The sequence below is a fragment of the Diuraphis noxia genome, unplaced genomic scaffold, assembly GCF_037042655.1.
Source record: "Diuraphis noxia isolate RWA-SAM2 unplaced genomic scaffold, SU_Dnox_SAM2 contig0001, whole genome shotgun sequence".
Taxonomy (NCBI): Eukaryota; Metazoa; Arthropoda; class Insecta; order Hemiptera; family Aphididae; genus Diuraphis; species Diuraphis noxia.
This window is the reverse complement of record NW_028301711.1, coordinates 37,874,103-37,892,841: the sequence shown is the minus strand read 5'-3', so window position 1 is coordinate 37,892,841 and position 18,739 is coordinate 37,874,103. Positions and strand designations below refer to the sequence as shown.

The following is an 18,739-nucleotide window of genomic DNA, read 5'->3' as shown; positions in this document are numbered from 1 at the left end:
GCCGCCGTCCAGGAATCAGTTGCGGCTGCTATCAGTTCAGGCCACTATCATCGATAATCAGATAAAACTGTTTTTTTTTTATTTGTTATTGTTTACTAGCTGTATATGTTTATCGCCATTCCCCGTACTTACTAGGTCAATTATTGATGTTGAGGTGTGATCACATCCCCCTACTACATATTTGTTGTTAACTGATTTATTCGTGGAAAATAATAAGTTTATTCTCGTGCTCAGACGCACGCCTTATAATTCTGTGTAATATTATTCCTCATACACCTCGGCCAATTCATTGGAGACAAACGCGCCACGAGTATCGTTACGGTCAGTTCAATAGCTCCGCGGCGGTGCGTATACATATACATTTTTTAGATTTATTAATTCTTAAGTTAGGTTCATTTCAATTTGTAGGTAGGTATATGAATATTTATAAGTAAATAATTAATAAATCATTTTGAGAAGTTAACCATATTATTACTTGAATTAAAAATAATATCTTCGATAAGTTATGTTTGTTTTGTATACACAATTATTAATTAAACTCCTTCATAATTAGCAGCAAAATATTAAACATTGTGAAGGATAGCCTATCGTCACGCTGTATTTGTGACTGCTATTAACTATTTTTTGAGTTCTAAAAAGTACTTTAATGAATAAAAACATATAAAAAACAAATATTGAGAAAATACGTTTTCGGGTGTTTTTTTTTTTCAAAAAGTACCTACCTAAAAAAGTATTTGAATACATTTAACCGAATACTTTACAATACTGGTACTAGGTAGGTAACATGTCATAGGCGCGATGAGGTTTTAATAATTATTTTGTTATTATTTATACGGTTCTGTTCTGATAGGCAATAGTAGGTACATAGGAGATTCTAATAGCACCATACTAAAGTACAGTTATTGAATTATAGTTTATTTTTTTTTTGAATTTAAGAACACTAAAAAAAATTGCACATTGAAAAATGAAGATGTTTTCGTTTCAACCACGAAAAGTAATAAAATGTATTGGAGTAACGCTACGGTGATTGTAAAACAAACGTCTCATCGGTTGGGCCGATTGGAGGGCGGCGGGTCACAGACGAAACGTTCTGCCCGCAGCGTAACACTCGTGCCCTCCATGTTATCACAATAATAATAATAATAATAATAATATGTCGTTGGTGACGAATGACGATTGGGGCGATACCGTTATCGATCATTTCGTTCGTTATCATCCTTGTTTTTTTTCTTTTATTCTCGTGAATAAGCCTACTTTCATAATACGATAAAATACATTATGCAACAGTATTAATTATATTATAACATCATAAATTCATAATTGTTATTATAATATTATTACTGCCATGAGATGGAACATAATATTATTAATTTATACGTTGTGGTTTAGAACGTAGGTACCAAAAGTTTAGAGTAATCGACACTGTTATTATCATTTTCAATAATCATCGTCGTGACATCGTTTTACACTTAATGCGACCGTCTGTTTGCGTACAATAATAGTATACGCGCCTTCGTAATTAATCGAACCGCCGCCATCACCGCCTCCGTCGTCGTCATTTCGGCGCAGTAATTTGTCGTGTTTGTTTTAATTGATTTCCGTCTTGATATGTTGCGGACGAACAACGGATATTAGAGCGACACCACGAAAATCGTTTTTTAACAGGTAACCTGACTGAACTATTATCATTATTAATATTATGGTTATTATCGCTGTTAGAATGTACTTGGTTTTGGTTCCAAATCTATTCAGATTGAAAACTATTAACAAACTAATTATTTCGAAACAAATTTACGATGCATCAGGTATTACGCCGTCTCAGTTAAAATATGCGGTCCGCCCTACAAAAGTGGCCTTAAAAATCTTTGGACAGACGTTCTTGATTTGCCATGGGTGATCGATCAAAATGTTCGCACGAGCTCCACGCCTCTACATAGCTCTTTTCATTTAAGTCTATGTAACTTTATAATATTCATTCACAACTAAACAGCCATTTGATTGAATTTCTGGTATGCAGCATAATTAATTTACTTATGCGCCTCCCCATACCTGTTAAACTTATTTTCAACACCCCAACTTAAGATTCAAAATGTTACTGAATTTATCCCAAAATATTATTTAAGTATCACCTAAAAATAAGTGTTATGATTTAATTGTCAGAATATTTGGTAGTTTTAAAACATTTCAAAATCATACAATGCTAATAATATTGATAAGTACCTCAGCATAAAGTATTTTATTTTGTACATTTTAGAATCTTTTCAAAGTACTATGACTGTAGGTATTCATATTTATATTTTATTAGCTAGATAAGTTTATTTTTACTGTAGTCTATTGAATTTTATTATTGCTTACCAACTACTTGAAAAAAAAAAATATATAACCAATTATTTTTACTACAATTTATCCTCTCTTATGATCTACTACCTAAGGTTTGTTTAATTTTATATATAGCATACATAATTTCCAAGCTTTTAATGAAATTTTATTTTAATGTTGAAAAAAAAAGTGTTTTAATCATTTACTTAACTGTGTATCTACTTACTACATAGAATTCTTCATATTGTACATCTATCTTTTAAAGGTGTTTAGATGTTTAAAACTTTGATGAGATGTCTCAAAATCATATCTAAGTTGATACTATGTTTGATCATAAATATTAACTAACTACCTTAATAGTTAAACATCTTGTTTATTTAAAATTTTTATAAATACAGTTTTTTTAGTACCTATTTATAAACAAAAATAATATCTAGTACCTAATTAGGGTGGCTAGATATTAAATACGGAAATACAGGACTTATCTTTTAAAATAAATTACCATATATTTTGTATTAAATACCTAAGGATTTAATGTCTTATTGATAACTAAAAATAATCATTATTATTTTAATCTTTTTTTTGGATATTTGATTAAAATTTTACAAATTCTAAACATGTTTAGTATTTATTAAAATTAGTTAGATATATTATCTACCTATTATAGTAAAATAAAACGAATATTTTTTGTATAAATTTATTTAATAAAAGTCTTATTTCCCAACAGAAAATCATGAATTGCTAGATGCTAACTGACAAAATATAAAAAATTCTAAATATTTCACTGAGACTAACAGTACAAGTGAAATCATCCCAGAAATCATCCCAGAAATCATATACCAATTACCAATATACTAATAATATGCACATATTTTACTGTGTGTCTTATTATCCTATTATGTCTTATTATTGGTCATTCACGACGTCTTGATTGTCATTGCCTCTACGCAGGATGTGGTCCATTATGAAGAAGGCAAAAATAACTTTACATTCAAATAGGTAATCAAGTTAAATTTTTATGCAAATCGGTTATCATAATAATATAATAAAAACAATATTATTCTACAAATGTATAATGATACATTTATTGATATTTAATGTAGATATGCAAAGGGTGTACCGTCAATTGCGCGTGATAATTTCAGCGCACGTTAATTGGGCGTGGAAATTATAGCGCATGACAATTAAGCGCATACAACATCTTGGTGTGCGTCAAATTAGCGAATACGACATTTTAGCGTGTGACATTTTAACTCAACAAAATAACAAAATAATACAATAAAGATACAGCAAAAAAAATATTATACATATGTGAAGATTTTGAAAATCGACCACTCAATGAGTACTTACAAGGGATAGCCCACAATTTGAATTTAAATAAATGATTATAATATGATATTTTTTTTTATAAATGTTTGTATTTTTTTTTAAATTTTAAACATAATTTTAATTTAAATAAGTGATTTTTAAAATAATGTAATATATAGGTATTTAACGTTTAGCAATATTTAATGATATTTTTAATATGATTTTAATTTGGTATTTTATTATATGTTTAATTAATTTGGTATATTTTAATAAACATGACGCGCTGACTTGTCTTGCACTGAAATGTTGTATACGTTGATTTGTCTTGCGCTGAAATATCACCGCTGAATTTTCTTGCGCTAAAATGACCGCGCTGAATTGTCATCGATCCATGCAAAGATTATATTTTAAATGTTGCGTCATTTTCTTTGCATATGTTTCTAAGTTTGAAAATAGACATATTTTTTAAAAGAGGATAATTTTGTCCCATAAGACTTATTTCGAGGCAATGGAATATACTTTTGAAATACGGTACCTACTTTCCCTATAGTACTTGAGGTCTGGACCCCTTCCTGAATCCATTGCTGTAAGTGAGTATAATAACTGAAAATACAGTAGAACCTCAATTATTAGAACTAATTGGGACTGAACCTAGTTTGGATTTTTGAAATATAAAATAAAATAATTTATAATAATTTATTATTTTTATAGTGAAATATTTATTATTATTAATATTTTATTAGAATTACATACATTACATTATAAGAAATCATCAAACTACGTTTCCATTGCATTGTCAATTTAATTAAAATTATTATAAGTTGCATAACATCTTATAAAATAAAATATAGAAAATTATTTAAAATGTAAAAATACCTATATATTTACATTTTTTTATATTTATATTATACTTAATAATCATTGACAAAAATTGTATATCATTATTTTATTATTTTAAATTTGGTCGAAAACGGACTTGTCCTTAATAATAAGCCAAAAGTGAGAGTTATGATAAATTCAATAAACTGGTTGGCTGACCAGCCGGACAAGAGTTTTCGATAATAGAATAACAGAACGTTTTGATAATAGAGGGTTCATATAACAGAGGTTTGGATAATCAAGGTTCTACTGTAATATTAAATAACATCTAACTGTAACTAATGGCCATGTAGTTGCCGAGTTTTTATTTGATCAATAAAAAAAAAAAAAATAAAAATAAATAACATCTATGGTAGTATTAGATAAAAAATTAATACTGCTTGTATCTATTTGCAATTAGCAATTACTAATATATATTTTTTTTACAACTTAAATTATGGCAACAAACTAGTACCTATATTATTTATATTGTGTTTAATTTGTTTAATTTTTGTTTTTTATTGATAACTTATTGTAAAAAAAACCATTAAATAAAGTTCAAAATTACAATCAAACTCCTTAAGTTAATCCTACAATATTTTATTGTTATTTTAATAAAAATAAGTTGGTTATTGAAAGTGCAAATTTATAATGATATTATATTTTATTCTAATATATTATTTAATAAACATATTTTATTTAAAACACTATGAGTTTTGATAAATGTAAATAAAATAATTATTCTGTATTCCAAATAAGTTTCATCACTAGTGTTGGCCTGGTACTTAATGGGCCCCGGATACATTTCATAAAATGATAAAAAAAAATGCTTGTAAGTAGTGAAATTTTATATTTTTACGTTTTTAGTAATATCTAGGCCCCTCAAGACAAATACCCCCAGGGCCCCTGATGCGTTTGTGGCCTAGCAGCCATGGCCATGCCGATATTGTTCATCACAGCAGTCCTACCATTCAAAAGTTGCGCAGTTTTCCCCAACTTATTTCAAAGAGTATAAAAATTAAAACGTTAGGAACTTATTTAAAAATTGTTCTTTATGAAAAGGTACATTTTATACAAACATATTGTATTTTGTATTTGTTTAAAAATATTTATTATTTTTATTTATTTGACTTGATTTTAGATAGATATCTAATGCAATAAGGAAACATTTACTAAACATGGCCGGAGGAACTAGCTTAGTTGTTCCAATTGTTTTATGGGGTAAAACACCTTTAACACATTGTGTTTCGTGTGTTTATTTATCCCCGGATCAGAGAACACTAGTAACTGGATGTTATGATGGGCAGATATGTCTTTGGGCAGTATCTCCTGAAACTTTAAAGGTTTAAATAAACAAGTTACTCATTAAAACAATACTAGATGTTAACAATATATATATATTTTTTTTTATTAACAGATGACTCCAAGATGCTTATTAGTTGGTCATACTGCTCCAGTTCTTTGCCTAGCACATGCCAGTATTATCCCTGATAATGCATTCTTTGTTAGTTCATCCGAAAATGGGTAAGAAATATGAATTGAGTGTTAATTTCTATTATAAAATTACTAAATAAGGGAAAACATATCTTATTTAAATTCTATTGATTTTAGTGAAATGAGTACTTGGGATATAGTTGATGGAAAATGTAGAGAAGTTACAAAATCAATTTATATTCATACAAATATTCAGGTTAACGTCAATTTTTGAATTATTATTTATTATTTGATAAATATTTTAATTAATATTTTAAATAGGCATACCGTATGGTTGGGACAGAAGATGTACGTTTATTCTGCAATGGATATTATGCTGAGGTCATCATAATGAATCCATTCACATTAGAAATTATTTTCTCTTTATCATCACGTGTCAATCCTGACTGGATAAGTGCTCTATATGTATTGAAGCCTCATACGTGTAAAGGTAATTATAAATGTATTTGCAATTTCTCAAAGTGCTTTAAGTATTTAATTATTTTTATTTTTAGATGATGTTGTTTTGGGATTAACTACAACTGGAACAGTAAAAGTGTGGACCTTAGAGCCAAGAGATTATGGACCTACTGATGTTTCAGTATTTGAAAATGAAAGCAAACAAATCAGATGCCTTAATGCTTTGACTATGGCTTGCTGTTCTCAACACCAAAGAACTGTGTTAATTGTCTGTTCTAAGTGTTGGCAGGTTAATATAATATTCAACGTTTATTATAATAATTCATAATATTTAGTTTAAAATTATAGGAATAATATTAAATTTTATTGTATTTACTTATAGATATATGATGCTGGTGATTTCTCAGCTTTATGTACAGTCTATGCACCTCGAGGAGTACGTTGGTTGGGTGGAGAATTTTTAGCACCTGATCGCGTTCTTATTTGGACAGATGATGGAAAAGGTTATCTATACAAACTACCAGCAAAGTAATTATCTTATTTAGTCCCATTATATAAATATTATACAATTTTATTTATTTTCATAATATAGTAGTATCGTTGAAAATAAAAACTTCCATAAGCAAGCCGAGGATGGTGATATTCCCTATTTGTACAGTTTATTATCTGTAACTTCAAACACGGTATCGTTACTTTTTAATATTAAATTTAGATTATTGTATAGTAACGTTTTAATTTTTTTAGATGTATATAATAAAGAAGGATTTATAAAATTATATATTATTTTATATTTTAGCACTTATACTGTTCTCCAGCTATTCGGTTTTATGAATCTTTTCAACATGGAAAAATATTAATAAGAGGCGATTCAGAAGGAGCTGTTAATATTTGGAAAATTCCTGAACTTTCTCCAGCTCAATTATCAATTATAAAAGAAAATGACCCTCAAAAAAAATTAATTGGTAAAGTAGAGTTAGAATTAAGTTACAATTGTCTATATATTATGTTATATATATAATATATTTAATGTCAAATAGGCCTTTCTCCATTTGTAAGTACAAGCTTATCTAAGGCATGGGAATCTATGACACCCAATCCTGTTGGAATTCTCAACCAATTGGTAAATATCAATGTTATTAACTTAGTATTGTGATAAATATAAATTACATTAGTTTATCATTTGTTTTATTTTAGGACTGTGAAAATGCACCAAATATCAAGTTGACTGCTAGTATATATTTGGCTGGTCAAAGTCGTCTAGTCATTGGTCGTCAAGATGGTTCTATAATTATCATTCCAGCTACTCAAACAGTAATGTTGCAATTACTACATGGAAATCATCAACATTACAAAGGTACCTAAATATATTAATTATTTTTACTTTACTTAAATGTGAACGAAAATATTTATTTTATGAGGATACTAATTAAAATAAAATCCATAATTGTACGTTGTAATGGTGTAAAAAATTATAGTTTAGTAAAAAGAAAAAACTAACTTTTAGAAACATATAAAATTATTGTTGATCAATTATAATGTTTGCTAGCATAATAAATAATTGGTTTATTTTTTTTTAGATTGGCCTCCACATCAGATCTTACTGGGCCATAATGGTCGAGTCAATTGTTTGCTCTATCCGCATCATATGCATCCAAGATACGACAAATCCCATTTATTATCTGGTGGAGTAGACTTTGCTATATGTTTATGGGACTTATATGCTGGAACATTACTGCACAGATTTTGTGTTCATGCTGGGGAAATAACACAACTTCTAGTCCCACCCAATACATGTGCTAATGTTGGTATTTTTCTTATTAAAAGTGAATTTAATAATAATTAATATTAATATTTTTTTTCTCTAGCCTAGAATATTGAAATGCATTTGTTCAGTTGCTAGCGATCATTCTGTTACTTTGTTAAGTTTGTCTGAACGCAAATGTGTGGTGTTAGCATCCAGACACTTGTTTCCTGTTGTTACAATTAAATGGCGTCCATTAGATGATTTTATGATTGTTGGTTGTTCTGATGCCACTGTTTATGTTTGGCAAATGGAAACTGGTATTTATTTAAATGACTTATATTTTATTATTTTTATTGATTTTAATGTTACCTATACTACAAATTACAATGTTTAGGTCACTTGGATAGAGTGTTGCATGGAATTAGCGGTGAACAAGTTCTGTATGCATGTGACGAAAATACAACCATATCTAGTTCAGTTGATTCAGGTTTGGCTAATCCTGCAGTGCATTTCTTCAGAGGATTACGTCATCGTAATATCAGTGCTATCAAACATGCGACACAGGTAAAATGGTTTTATAAATTTAATATAATTCCATATTCTTATTGTGCTTATTTACAGATTGTGTACTATTTTATAATGAATAATAAATGTTATAAAATTTGGTTTAATTTTTCCTATTCAAACATTTTTTAAATTTTTATTTCAGAGAGGAATCCATCAATTGCAACAAATGCATCATTCAGCTCATTCTGATGGCACTGATCATAGTAAAACAAGAGCTTATCCATTAATGGTACAAGGTCTTCGAACTAACCCTAACGATCCAGAATGTCATATATTATGTTTTGATATTGAGGCTCTTGTTGGTCAGTTAAGTTTAAGATATCCATTTTAAATTGCAATTAAATTTCTAAATAAATTCAATAAACTGAACTGTAAATAAAGAACATGCATTGAATAGTGCACTCTTATTAACACCTGGAGTTAGCCATTTTAATTCTATTAGATACAATTTTATTGGAATTATATCAACAAAAATAATATTCTTAGTTTTAATATTATTTTAATGATACAGAATAATGAAAACTCAATTAATATGGCACTGTTTGATAGTGGTTCAAGTTTGATAATCTTTAGCATGTCCCTTATTTTTAGTTTATTTGCTAATGGCTATGTGTGATAACATTCCATATTAACATAATATTTTTATTTTATGTAAGTGCAACTGTTGAGTGAAGAATATGGATTGATGTCTCCAAAAACCATGGAAGCACAAGGTCTGTTAAATGCAACAGAATTTCAAAAAATAACTGCTCTAACTCAGTCTGTATCTTCTGATGCTCATAAAAAAATTGCAGGTACACAATCATCAAACATTAACCATTATCAAAAATTAATAATTATGTCGTGATGTTTTGCAATTGTTTTCTTAATTTTTTATAAAACATAACACATGTGTTTAGCAAACCCCCTAACATAACTATTTTATTTTTTAAAATATAACTACATATTTCAAGCCATTTAAAATCATGGTATAATTATAACTTTTGAACATGAGGGTTTGCTAAATTAAATTATATCTTTAATAATATTGAAATATTTTATGCTTGCTTACTTTTGGATAAGACTTTTTTGGAAAAGTTAAGGACAAAGCTGACAATATGGAACGTATTTTGAAAGAAAAAGATAAACATGGTAAATGAGCATGATGCCTAATGTATGTTCTACAAATATCTTTGAATACATCAGTTTTATTAAAAAAATTTAAATTTGCATATTTGAATAAATTTTATTGGTAAATAGTCTTGTTATGTTTCTAAGAAACTAAAAAATAGTATGGTTATATTTCACTCATTTAAACATGACTAAGTTATTATCATTAAGCATGGTTTTGATTTCATAAACTTCAAACAAAATTAAATTATTTTTATTAGTTTATATTATAATTTTCCAAAAATATTATTTAAAGTATTAGATGTTTTTATCTTGCTTGTATGAGTTTTGTTTGGAACTTATTGTATTGTATGTGATATATTTTTTATTTAATTCAATATTGTGATGTGATGTCAATGTTATAATTATTGTAGGAATTTTACCTAAAAGAAAGGATGGTTCAGAAACTATACTAACAAAACTACAGTCTGTAATTGAAGGTTTTGATAGCAAATCTAATGATAAAGGTATTGTTGTATACTAAACTATATTTTATGAAGGACTTGCTGCAACAATCAGATAAATTCAAATAGATAAATCTATCAAAATAATTTTTTTTTTCAAAGTTAACAACGAGTATAATTATTTAAAGAATCATGAACAAAATTAGTCTTAACAAGTATTGTCACTAAAAATAACTATCTTGGTACTGGAATTTTTTAAAAAGTGAATTTTTAATTGCTACAGCAAGCCCTTCATATGGTTATATTAATATTATTTAACACAGTTTTTATTTAATTTGAGAGGATCTAGTGAACTTTTTTCATTGTTGAAGATTTAAATACATAATTTAATTATTTTTATTTGAAAATAAAATACTAAATGTAATATTCTATTGTCCACATTCAGGTTTGAATCTTAGTGGAGTAGTATGTCGTAAGGTATGTGGTGCAAATTTGACAATGGAAATTGCCCAATTGTTGATGTCATTACTTTATGCATGGGGGTTAGATTTCGAAGTAGATAAAATTTGTGAAACTAAACTTGGATTATTACGCCCGATGATACCTGTATCGTTTGGAGTTATTTCAAAAGGAGGTATGTTTTGAAAAATAAAATAAAATAAACCATTATAGTTATTGTGAAATCACTATTTTTATAGGTTTTATGAGCTTACTATTGCCTACATGGCAAAGTAGTATTGATCTTGAAGATAATTATGTTAATTCCAGTAATGGTCCACTGATGGATTTACCTCCAGAGATGGTTCGACTTGAATTATTAACTAGGCTTTTCACTGCGAGAACTCACTGGGAAGTAAGCACTACAGTAACTAGTCAGCATTTACTTGCTATAGTGGCTATAGCTAATACACTAATATCAATAAATGCTCCATGTTTCCTTGAAAACACATTCTCAAGGTAATACAATATATTAGACAAATTCATTGAACAACATATTTTGTGACAGAATTACTGAATTAAATGTTAGTTAATTTAGTTTTAAAATATCAAAAATTATTGTTTGTTATTAAAGACAACAATCTGTGAAAAGTCGTTCAGAGGAAGGAAACGGTGAACAGAGTACTTCACAGGTTGCTTTTGTCAAACAAGGATGGATACAACTAAAGACGTTACATTGTAAATCATTGCCTGAAAAAATTGTCAATCACGGTTCAAAGAGTTACAAACGAATACAAATTGAAATGCTAGCACACCGTTGGCAACACCATTGTTTAGAGGTTATAATAGCTAATTACGATTTATAATATATGTTATACCAACAATTATTAATAGATCAAGGACCATAAAACTAACAAACATGTACTTATAACATAAGTTTTAAAAAATGTTTAGTATGTAAAATAAACTGAAATTAACTATTAAAATAATAGGTGCGAACAGCAGCTCAAGAATTGTTATTAGCAGAATTGGAACGTATTGGACCTAAAGGTCGAAAAACATTAGTAGAATTCTGGGTTCAATATTTACCAGTAAGCAACTCTAATGGTAGCATGAAACCTACTGCAGTTAGCTCTAACAATTTAACCAATCTAAACATTAATGTAAGTAACATTAATAAATGCTTTTAACAAATACATACATCATTAGTATTTTTGTACACCATTTTACAATTTTTTTCTTATTCCTTAATTAAGATTAGTATAAACTAATTACATTCTACACTATGGAATTTGTATTTACTAAATAGACTGATATAGTCAGCCCAATCATATGTACAAACATTTTTTCATGCATTAAAAAAGATACTAATTTAAATTTTAATGTAATGTTGACTTTGTAACAATGTCTTTAAAATTGTATTAATATATAATTTATTTTCTGTATCGTTTATCAAAGTAATAATACTTGACAAATATTTGTATGCAGTTTTAGTTGATTGATATCAAAAACATGATAATATGACAAAAAAGAATACTTTTTTTTATACCTTTTGCATCTAACTATTGCTTTCCTAACAAATATAAATCCCAGCTTCTTTTCAGTTAACTTTAATTTTGAAATATGTATATGTCTATAAATAAAAACTGTTTTTGAATAGGAAGAGATGTTGTGTAATTTTTATTATATTATTGTAAAACTAATCTTATTGTCTTATAGGAAAATGTTGAATCGTCGGCAAACATTCAAGATGATGATGACGACGATGAAGAAGAAGGTCAGAATTTATTTTAATGCATGGTATCCCAGTTATTTATTTTTTTCTCATCTTTCAGATCTATGCTTAAGAAAACCATCATCTTTAAGTGAATTGCGTCGTAAACAGTCTACAGCTGTAATCTTGATGGGTGTGATAGGAGCTGAGTTTGGCCAGGAAGTTAATGCATCAGATAATGTTAGCACATCAAGCCGGTCACAGCCTGGATCATCTATTAGAAGAAAAAGTTCAATTGTGGAAGGTTTTGGTATAGGAAACAATAATTTATCAAGACTAACAAGTATGGTTTTTTACAAAAACTTTAATTATTTGACTTAAAATGGTATGCTAATATTAATTTTAATAGGTTTGGCATTAACTCAATTGCTTTTAACACCATCTTCTACCAAATTGCCTACTCACATGGCGCTACGAAGAGCAGCAGTAGATTTGATTGGACGTGGTTTTGCTGTATGGGAACCTTATTTTGATGTCAGCAAAGTGTTATTAGGGATATTGGAATTGTGTTGTGACAATGACAAACTGGTTCCTAGGTAATTAATTTTCTTATACATTAGAATGGTTTACATAAATTAACTTGTTCAAAAAATATGATCGAGAGAGCCAATCTATTAAATTTTAATAATCAACTAAATAATCGGACCAGTAAGGATATGTACTTAATTGTTTGTATTCACATCTATTTTAACTATACAATTTCTTTTAGCATGTCTTATGGGTTACCTTTGACACCTTCTGCTGATTCATACCGAACTGCTCGTCATGCACTCATATCAATAGCAAATGTTCGCCCTGCTGTGTTCATAACAACTATTGCAAGAGAGGTCTGTTTATATTGTTTATATAATCAGAAACAAAATATGAATTTAAATTAAGATGTTACTAATCATAATATATGTGTAATAGGTGGCTCGTTACAACAGTATGCAACAAAATACTCAGGCTATGAATATAGCTATAAGTAATTCCGTTTTACACAGAGCAAAACCAGAAATTTTATCTATTGTGGAACATTTGATCGAGAAAATGCATGTTGAAATGACAGATTTATTAGTGGAGGTAAATTAAATTGAATTTAAATTCTTCCAATATTTAGGAAATAATAATTGTTTATATATTAATATGCAATCACTTTTCTTACCTATTTCTCTGCTGACATAATAACATGTGGTAGGAGAAAATAGATGGAAAGATAACTATCAACTAGACTTGCAAGAAACAATTTGTTGCATATAATATGATGATAGGAAAAATACAACAAAAATAAGAACATGTCAGTAGCACCTGTTAAAGATGTTAAGGTTCCATCTATTTAGGAAAATATGAATACCTTTTTGTTTTATTATTCCAGAACTAAATACATATGAAATATTAATAGCAGTAACCTAACAAATGCATATAATTCAAGAAAATTATAATAAATTATTGTTTTTAATTCAAATGCTTATCAAATGACCATGTGTGATTGTTTATAACTTATAGACACAATAAATAAAATTTGAAATACCTGTTTTTCCTATCTACAATACCCTTACAAATAAAAAGAGGAGAAGTACAAATTATGATACCTAACTGTGTTTATGATAAGGAATGTAATAGTTTAGATAATGTTAATTTTACAATTATTGAAATTGTTTTATAGTCAATTTTTGACCAATGAGCAGTACTAGTAGTTTTAAATAAATAAATTGCTTAGAATTATCAGTTGTTTTTTTTTCTAGGTAATGGATATCATACTGCATTGTGTAGATCCAACACAACTGAAAACTCGTCCTTTATCTGAGATTTCTCCAGCTATAAGCAGATATGGCCAGGTGACCCATTGTTCAACATCTAGACGTATAGCTGTGGGTACCAAAAATGGCACAATTGCTTTATATGAATTGAGATCGTCAAAATGCCAGGTTCAAAACTAGCTTTTTATTCAATGTGGATTGGTAAAATTATAAAATTTATTCTTCCACAGACCATTAATGCACACACTGCAGCTATTTGTGCATGTGCATTTTCACCAGATGGCAAATTCCTTGCATCATATAGTGCAGCAGAAAACAAATTATCATTCTGGCAAACATCTACTGGTATGTTTGGTTTAGGAAACAGTCAAACTAAGTGCACTAAATCATATAGCACTCAGAAGAAAGATTCGATACGTGCCAATCAACTACGGCAAATCAAGTTACACTGGGCAAGTAACCGCAGTGTCCGATTTTTTTCAGATGGGTTAGAAACAACATTTGTTATTTAAATTGTAAATTCAATTTAAATGCAAATAAAGAAAAATGTATTGTTGTGTTGATAATAAAATTTTTATTAGATTGAAAAGTTTTTGGTAACAATAAATTTCTCATGGTTTTATTATTTAGGCATAATAACGTAATAATAATTTATGATATTATACAATATACATGTATAAGTATCATTATTATAAACCTTTTCATCTTTATAATTTTTAAGTTCTTTTTTAGTATAATCTTTTAAATGTTAACATATTATTTTAATATTACCCTAGGACATCATATTATTATCTATTTAGACATCAAATTTATTTCTAATAATTAATATGAGTACATTTTCAGTTCTATCACTATAATATAAATGATTCAATCCCTGATGTTAATTTATTACTATTATTATTATTATTATTGTTATTATTGTTCCATTTAATTCAATTTATCTTATTATGTAGTGGTATTATAGATCTCATATGTGATTTTTTTTTAACTATACAATATATCGTATATGTAGATAACTTTATAAGTTATAACTTAAGCTAATCATTATTGTATGTTTAATGAATGTCGTTCCACGTGTTGTTAAATTTAAATAAGCCATTTATACAAAGTTTAAGTAAAACTATAAAAGCTTAGAAAATTAAATTACGGAAATCATTTTTTTTTAAACATATATATATATATATATGTATAATTATTATTATTTAACATAAATATTAAATTTATATGATCTATTAACAAATTTTAAAATGTGGATATTTTGGTTTTTTAATAATCTATTTAAATTAACTAATAACTCAAACAATAAACATGTATTTTTGGTCAGATGTATACACAACTTAGCAATACTCCTATAATTATTTAATTTTCTTAACTTGGACTTTTATTTGTTAGTTGCCAAATAGTTACTTTTTTAATGAGTAGTATTTTTTTCTCAAAGTTTTGAAGGTAAATACAAATATTGTTCATGGTTTTTGATTTTATTCCACAAAATATTTTTATAGTGTAATCTAAAATTACTAATAATGACCATACACAGTTAAAATTTAAAATTTGAATTTTTTAATAGATCCAATTGAATTTAATCTATATATATATATATAAAATGTTTACAATATCATAAATTAATCACATTATGTTTAATGGACAAAAGTGCTAATAGTGGAAAATATTAATATTGTTGTATCACTCCTATAGGCTTACTCTACATTCCACATAAGTTGCCTAGTGCCAACATTTTTAGAAAGAGATAGCTTGTTTTCCAACAATTTTTGCCTACCAACCTCCCTCCTTTTATTAGCTGTTAGCACATATCTTTATTATATGTTATGATCACTCCATATCTGCTCTTATTTTGTTAAATTTAAAATGTTGTGAAGTACAAAAAGTAGTGTAGATGCACAATAGCTTGATTTTTTTGCATTTCTAATAGTATTGGTAATTTTTTTTTGATACGTTTAACTTTTTAATTTGTTATATATATATATATATATATATATAATGATACATTTATATAGATATAATAATACATTTCCTATGATTTTTGTTATAATAACCATTAATCAAATATAAAATTGTTATCAATGAATATAATATGATATAAGCACACAACACACCTAAATATTTACATAATTTCAGTATAATAATTAATAATGTTCATATTAGTTTAATATTTAGCTTCCTTTTTCATACAAATATTTTATAGGTATATACATAAAATTAACTTGTATGCTAATTTCCCAAAATAAGCCATTTAATAACATTAAGAATGCCTACTGCTGCGATTTAGTTAAATAGCAAGATTCCAATTATTCTTATCCCTTGCTATTCTTTTTTTCAAAAAGGATTTTTAAAAATGTTGTTATTAAATTGCCTAAATGTGTGAGAACTACGCTTATTTATCTTATGTATTTACCATTAACAATATTACTATTATAGATATTATTATTACTATTAATATTATGTAAGATGTATTGGTTTAGAATTTTAAATTGATTAAGTGAAGAAAAAAATTACCTAAATAACACATACTTAAAATTTATAAATATGTGTCAATAATATCACACTTGTTATTCCAAATATATCACAATTTAAATTACCTATATGTTTATTGTGTCTCTTTTGTTACACTGGTATAGTGGATAATCCAAAATAATGTGCTTATAATCCTAAAATTATTTCTTTTGCCAGTAACATCAATAACAAGAATCTAATTGAAATTGTCTAGAAAGTTCAATTACTGACTTTTTACAATCAATACCAATAATGTTGAGGTCTTTAGCATGTCAGATTATTTTTTTTTTTAATGTAAAAAAGATGTAAAATGAAAATGAGAATCTATAACAGCCATTTCTAGTAAAACTTATTTCTAGTTGTGAAATAAATATAGTTCTAGGCATCTGTCCAGTGTCATTTAGTGGAAGTTTAAAATAAGAGGAAAATTATTTGTATGAATGTCAGAATATTGAAAAATCATAACCAATGTAACATAAATAAACAATAATTAAATATAATCATTTACCTGATGACAAAAATATTTATAAAATATTTGTTAAAATTAAAATGAATTCATTAAATCATTTTAATTACAATCTCGATATCTACCTATACTGTTTTAAAATATGCGAAGGTAATAATTGTTTTATTTCTGATGTAGTTATATATTTTTTAACATTAAGTAGGTACAATTAATTTAATTGTACATTTGTGTAACCTAATAAAAAATAAAAATTTTAAAACAAAATGTTTATTCAAATTAGATTCACTAGCATAACATTTGCTAAGTCCACACATCAAGTTTTTAACTTTATTTACCTACCTTGTCTAAACTGGTATGATTATTTCTCAAAAACCTATAGTTTTATTTGATTACTTTTTAATTTTAAAATATGAGTTTTGAAAATTAAAGAATACTTACACAAACAAAACCGTCTAAATTAATTAAATAAAAAATCAGTCAAGTAAGACCAATATTTAGTAGGCGAATATGCTGCTCTACGTTTAGTAGGGATCCAATTTTAAAATCGAATAAATAACCCAAAAATGAAAATATTATTTTAAAAAAGCAAAAATTAAGCATATTTAATTATAAAAAAGCATTACCAAAAAGTAATATGAATTAGTTGTAAAACTGAATAAAAAAAATGAAAAATTAATTTAAACGTCTTGATTCTTCTTCTTCTCTCGTGTCCCGGAATCACCAAATTAAATTCTGTTTCCCCAGTAATCAGCAACATATATTGCCTTGTAATTTGCCAAAATCAGGTCGTCTTTCGTGCACTTATTAACCTTCAGATTGAGGCATGTCAATAAATGTTCGTAGTTTTGCGTCATTCCACAGTCACACTTATCATCTGCACTGAAACCCCACTTCATGAGCGACGCCTTGCAACTGGTGGTTCCCGTTCTGAGGTGATTAAGGGTTTTACATGTAAGGAAGGATAGCTGGAAGCCAGCGGATCCTTCCTCCTTGATTTCCAGTGGGTAGCTGGTCACTTCATCTTTCCACAGGTCAAGTCGTCGAGCTTTAGGTTGAGTTTCAGCTTACTTATCAATTTTAAGAAACTTTTCCGAGACTTGAGCCTGGTTGGTTGAAATGGGTGTGCATACATTGAGTGTCGAGAGTCTTCTTGTTTTGTTTTTTTAACCTCTGCAGCTACTTGCCTTTGAATTTCAGGTGGAGCTATTCCGATGATAGGATAAATATTGCCTATGACTGTTGGCATCAGATATCCCGAAATGATGCGAGTGGTTTTGTTAATTGCTGCATCCACCTTCTTTGCATGGGCTGAGTTCTTCCAGACTGGAGCGGCATATTCTTCTGCAAGAGAGGGATAGTACTAGCCCCGTCGTTCGTAGGACATGGGGGTGGGCTCCCCAAGCAGATCCAGTGAGCTTCCGTAGTATGTTATTTCTGGCATGTACTTTCATTTTTGTGTCTTGGCAGTGGTGTTTGAATATGAGTGCTCTATCCAGTGGCGCAACTAGGGGGGTGCAAAAAGGTCTTTAGCACCCCCAAGTTAAAATTTAGCACTCCTTATTTTTGTAT

The 18,739-nt window shown here is 27.8% G+C and overlaps 1 protein-coding gene across 8 annotated transcripts; it reads left to right on the top strand.

Moving 5' to 3' along the window:
• The first annotated feature begins 1,230 nt into the window (after nt 1-1,230).
• On the top strand, nt 1,231-16,795 carry Rbcn-3B (WD repeat-containing protein Rbcn-3B). 8 transcript variants are annotated; one of them, XM_015523025.2, is made up of 30 exons: nt 1,231-1,665; nt 3,047-3,318; nt 5,627-5,828; nt 5,903-6,009; nt 6,097-6,175; nt 6,241-6,409; nt 6,474-6,667; nt 6,761-6,906; nt 6,971-7,061; nt 7,175-7,340; nt 7,416-7,498; nt 7,573-7,732; nt 7,956-8,179; nt 8,244-8,439; nt 8,517-8,686; nt 8,832-8,991; nt 9,346-9,483; nt 9,752-9,820; nt 10,213-10,305; nt 10,688-10,876; nt 10,941-11,199; nt 11,315-11,519; nt 11,673-11,843; nt 12,400-12,457; nt 12,516-12,737; nt 12,804-12,990; nt 13,164-13,281; nt 13,364-13,516; nt 14,179-14,361; nt 14,424-16,795. In XM_015523025.2, exons 3-30 carry the CDS (start codon nt 5,664-5,666, stop codon nt 14,703-14,705), a joined length of 4,437 nt encoding a protein of 1,478 aa, XP_015378511.1. In that variant the 5' UTR covers nt 1,231-1,665; nt 3,047-3,318; nt 5,627-5,663; the 3' UTR covers nt 14,706-16,795. The 8 variants fall into 8 exon arrangements, with proteins under 8 accessions (XP_015378511.1, XP_015378640.1, XP_015378451.1 ...); XM_015523154.2 differs by lacking the exon at nt 3,047-3,318 and having other exon boundaries at nt 5,631-5,828; XM_015522965.2 differs by lacking the exon at nt 3,047-3,318.
• Nucleotides 16,796-18,739: the final 1,944 nt, after the last annotated feature.

Excerpts from the sequence above, each read along its gene's own strand:
- Rbcn-3B (XM_015523154.2), top strand. The coding sequence starts at position 5,664 with ATGGCCGGAGGAACTAGCTTAGTTGTTCCAATTGTTTTATGGGGTAAA. Across the intron at positions 7,062-7,174 it reads TATCTGTAACTTCAAACACG|CACTTATACTGTTCTCCAGC; the intron begins GTATCGTTACTT and ends TTTATATTTTAG. Across the intron at positions 8,687-8,831 it reads CTATCAAACATGCGACACAG|AGAGGAATCCATCAATTGCA; the intron begins GTAAAATGGTTT and ends TTTTTATTTCAG.